Source organism: Orbicella faveolata, unplaced genomic scaffold (assembly GCF_042242905.1).
Source record: "Orbicella faveolata isolate gen_17 unplaced genomic scaffold, um_ofav_v1 contig_46, whole genome shotgun sequence".
Classification (NCBI taxonomy): domain Eukaryota; kingdom Metazoa; phylum Cnidaria; class Anthozoa; order Scleractinia; family Merulinidae; genus Orbicella; species Orbicella faveolata.
In genome coordinates, this window is record NW_028301576.1 from 31907501 (window position 1) to 31912500 (window position 5000).

The 5000-nt window shown below is 35.5% G+C and overlaps 1 protein-coding gene and 1 long non-coding RNA gene across 2 annotated transcripts in view; both read right to left on the reverse strand.

Moving 5' to 3' along the window:
- Positions 1-2624: 2624 nt before the first annotated feature.
- LOC149099760 (uncharacterized) lies at positions 2625-3708 on the reverse strand. The gene is made up of 2 exons (XR_016203823.1): positions 3441-3708; positions 2625-3091 (listed from the first exon to the last, which is right to left on the reverse strand). It is a non-coding gene; the product is annotated as an uncharacterized LOC149099760 (long non-coding RNA).
- Positions 3709-4288: 580 nt separating this feature from the next.
- LOC149099761 (uncharacterized) overlaps positions 4289-5000 on the reverse strand; it is a 1719-nt gene continuing 1007 nt past the window's right edge. The window contains exons 1-2 of the mRNA XM_089278146.1: positions 4976-5000; positions 4289-4592 (exon numbers count right to left, since the gene is read on the reverse strand). The exon at positions 4976-5000 is cut by the window's right edge and continues 1007 nt beyond it. Of these exons, the coding sequence (XP_089134272.1) occupies positions 4289-4592; positions 4976-5000 (329 nt within the window). The remainder of the gene's footprint in view (positions 4593-4975) is intronic.

The window sequence follows — 5000 nt, forward strand, 5'->3', positions numbered from 1 at the left end:
AAAGTACAATTTTACCGTATACAAATTCGCCCAGGTGAGCATGATATCGTAGCCATATCAGGCCAGTGACTTGACATCGCAGGATACAAGGACAATAGACAAGACTTCTGATTGGCTAATTGCAAATTTGGGTACGTTAAGACTATATATAAGGTAGCAATCAAAGCCGTTTCCACCATATGCTTGGTTACACGCATACTTACGAACCTCTCTCATTAACACAAGCTAGTAACTGTTGTGTGGATTCCTTTCACATTCACTGAAGTCTGATGAATAAATAAAATGAGTTTTGAAACTCGGAGGTAAAAATTTGAAATAATAATTAAAAACAAACTGAAATCAACTTGGAGTAGCTGTAATAATGAACTCTGGAATTAAAAAAAACCCTCAAGGTTTCTTAGTTCCTGTGACAAAATTCACTGAAGGCTGGTTTTCACTAGCGACGCAAGCATACGTGCAAGCACAAACACAAGCAATAGGGACAACGCAAGTGAAAAGAAAATTCGATGCAAACACAAGCACAAGCAGAATCATTCAAACCTTCCAGACTGCGTAAGCGCGAGGTAATCTGAATCCAGTATTTTCAGTGACCAAACATAACCACGTGTGGAAAATATCCCTGCGCTTGTGTTATGCCTGAGCGGTATTTCATTTTCACTTGTTGTTTAAGTACAAGCACAAGAAAAGGAAAAATTTTGAACCTTGTGCTTGTGCTTGCCTCGCTAGTGAAAACCAAGCTTAAGTGATTTTTTAGGATAACTGCAGAAATTCTTGTGTGCTCATTGGCTAACTTTCATTGTCGATAAGTGGACAGACACATGAATGTATAATTAATGCGATGCGTTGACAAGCGAGAGCATACAATTTGACAATTCATTATGGTAAAAAACAAATTGACTTTAGTTTTTCATATGTCTGTCCTGTTATTGACAATGGACGTCGTAATAACATTATCAAAGTAGTCTGTGGATCTGCAGCTTCTTTGACAATGCTATGACCAAATTCACGATCAATGACGTCAATTTGTTAAATTTAACCGCTATCAGGCTGACTGACACAATAAGACTGGCTCACCCTATGACTGCCTATAAATACTACAAAATAAGGAAAGAATTCAGGACAATCACAACAAACCTTTAATTATTAGATCTTACCTTCTTACCAGTATACTGATTAAACTCGTTGCAGTTTTGTGAATTCACATTTTTCTATTCAGCACAATTTTCTATTCATTGTACCATTCATTAAGTCCCTTATTTTGTGACATTTTCTCTGCCGTTGTGGTTTGTATAGGAGGACCGTCCACACTACACTGGAGGAATCTAAAACTGCAACAATCACCAGTCATTTTAGATTTGTGTTTGAAAAAAATCTTGGGTAGGGAAATCACATGGTTTTTTCAAGGCAATCGGTTCTTAAAAAGCTCCGTTGTCGAAACGTTTTCCCTCCACAGGAAAACGAAAAGCAGCGTTTAAAAATTTCTCCGGTTTGAAGAGTGTTTTTGAAAAGCTCCATTTTTCTGATGGATTAGCGTGGACGGAAGGCTAAACCGTGGAAATAAGGCTACGTTTTCTAAATTTTTCCTGCATAATGTGGACGGAACCTAAGCTCCCTTATGTTGTGTCTGAGCCCTCGTCCCCACCATGCCAGAGAAATTTGAAAACATAACTTTATTTCTACGGTTAGGTCTACTGTCCACACTAATCCATCACGAAAAAGCTCTTCACACCGGATAAATTTTAACATGTTCTAAAACCAAAGGTGATATTCTAAAATAGCAGAAATCTGCCAAATATTGCCGTTTTTAATTTATTTTTGACCAAATTCCCATTTTGTGTTTTTGCATTGCGAGTTTTGCCCTATTTGTGTTTAATTCTACCACACTTTGACATATGTCGCCATAATCTGTTAACTTAACCCAAATTTTGACATTAAAGACTATACTTTTACCAGAACAAAAGCGTTTGAGTACCGTTCCTTTTTTGTAAATTTATAACCCGAAATATTTGACTAAAAACCTCGCAAATTCTAATGGGATTTACTGACAGAAGCAAAATATCGTTGAAATTTTCCATCGACATTTTGCCAACAAAAGCAAAATATCACTGATATCTTCAATAGATAAAAAATGTTGATGGAAATTTCCATCGACATTTTGCACACAGATGTAAAATATCAATGACAAGTTTCACCGACGTTTTGATAGCAAAAGCAAATATCATCAATATCTTCAGATAGATAAAAAATATGTCGATGGAAATTTCCATCGACATTTTGCAATCAAATGTAAAATATCAATGGAAAGTTCCACCGATGTTTTGCTGGTAAAAGCATGATATCATTGATATTTATAAATAGATAAAATGTCGCTGGAAATTTCCACCGATATTTTGCAAATAAATTTAGAATATCAGTGAAAAGTTCCACTGACCTTTGCTGACAAAAGCAAAATGTCATCAATAGAAAAATTTCGCTGAAAATTTCCATCGACAATTTCTGAGTTGCCGGGGGGATTTTTCCTTCAATATTTAAACGACCAAGGCTAAATGCCGGGAGCTATTTACAATGAAATTTTCCTGCACTAAGAAACTACTGTGTATGATAAGAAAAGAAAGGACAAAGCATTAAGTTTGGCAATTTTATTAACGGTATCTTCTCAGTAGATTACAATTGAGTTGTAATACGAGTTCAAATGTCTCACGCATCAAACATTAAACTGATCAGATTTTTAAAAGAAATTTCAAACCTTTTTTCTCATTTATCATTATTTCGATAAATAAATCATTTTTAAAATATTCACTAATGAGCGAACATAACAATTAAAACTTTTAGCTAAAATATATAGCGATCCTAAACGTGATAATTTCTGAAAATACAATTATTGTTAACTCTGAGTTCATATAGCGGATAATCAATTGGGTCCTCTATACTTAACTAAAATGGACGACAAAAGAATGTTACAATTGCCCGGGCTTGTTTTCTCCCTGCTTATTAACAAGACATCCTCTTATTGCTCATCTTTTTTCTTCTTCTTTTTCCACAACAGTACAGTTGTACACTCCTAATTCCAAACAAGTGACGGCAGCTGACCCTTGTAGAGTATTAAACAAAAATGTTTTTGGTATTTTGAACTACTTACCGTCATTTTGTTATTAATTGCATATTAATGAAGTTTTAAATGATTAGTTGGTCGTTTAAGAATTCATCAGTGTTTGTACAGTATAGAATTGAAAAGGTATAGACTTTGGTTTAATTTTTAATTTTAGCGAATTAAATTAAATTACCAGGGGAGGAGGAAAGGGCCTGTTTTGCCTGGATAGAGAGTTGAGCACATGCTAACATATGTCTTGAAAATTTTCTTATGAAACGTAACAGACATTCAAAAAGCTAACATGCCCATCAGATAAAGTTTTTAGTACATACTCAAATCGGTGTAGTACCTGCGCCACTACAAAGATCCAAGATCCAGCAATCTTCAAATCCATATGTTTGCACCAGTGATTTGAACAAACCGACGGGCTTTTCCCTTCTGAATGAAATTTCACCGTCGTGACGTTTGGGCGCTTTATTTTGCTGTGGGAAATGAAACGTGTTACTGACACTTGTGGGAAGCATATATTCCCTGCAGTGCCCCACAATAAATGGTAACATGTCTTCTGTCAGCTTATTAGAATCTGTGAAAAATAAATAAATAAAGAAAAAAATGACTTGGTAAATAATAATGACTGAAAAAGACATGACTCCTTCTTGCCTCTTGAAGTGATGCTTTTATCAAAGTCACTTTTAAAATGGAATCTCTCATATTTGGGCATGACCAGAGTATGACAAGAGTCCACCACATGGAATGTACAGCTTTCGAAACCAACAAATTAGACTTGCGAAAAGGAAAAGAGAGAGTGTTAGTACTAGTTTTTATTATTGATGAAATTACAAATACCTCAGCTCTTTGTATAATTTTTGTTGAAATGTGTGTACGCCATTTCCACTTTAAAGCCAGCATTTTCCGATACTTTTGGTACTAGTGCAAGAAATGGCAAAAGCCTCTCTGTTGATGGCCGGAAAACAATGATGTGGAAAGCTGCCACATCGTTTCTCATGTTAACTGATTTTACATTACGAAGAAACTTTTCCAGCATTTCGCTATCCCAGCCCTAAAAGTGAAGAAAATTAGAGTTTTCACTAGGTAGAAACAGATTGCCATCATGCTTTTATTTGGATTGAATTATGGTCTATATTTTACAAATCTCCTCAAGTACAATAGTACGTAGTATTAATTATTCCTACGCGATCATTTATCTACCTTCGGAAACTCCAAAAAGATTAACGGTGATCCACTGAAGAGAGATGCCTCGCCTTGTAAATCATGGTAGTTCATTTTGCGTACGTCTATAGACGTCAACACAATTGCCGTCTTCTTCCCATTGGCGGCCATTACTGCTATTTCATTGGAGGATTCTCTTTCTGATGAGGATTTGCTCTTCTCCTCTTCCCACTTCAAAGCTCTCCCAATGTAACTTGTAAGACCTGAGTTAGATTTCTTTACCAACAATCGGAAGGCTTGAAGCTTCTCCCCTTTAATCCAATCGGGAAATCTGAAGATTTAAAAGTGGAAAAATAAAAACAAAATGACACTGTGCTATGTCTTATTTCAGGTGCAGCAAAGCTCTATGATCAGATTATCATTGAATGAATCCGGATCAAGATACCATAGAGCAAGAGAAAGCAAAAATTGCTAAGTGTAATATAAATATAAAAAAGGTTATAGTGCGGTTGAAACTTTCTGCTCATCAAAAAAGTGCTTGTTGAAAATTAGCTTTCAAGGCCAATAGAAGAAACGGTTGAAGTGATTGTCTGCTGAGGTATAAAATACCTAAAGGTTAAAATGAGTTAAAAAGATGTGGGGTGGTTATGAAAGTTGTCCTCGTCATTGTTGTCATTCACATCAGAGCAATACCATGATAAATAGTGAACACACCTCTTCATAACCTCCTCCCAGTTTT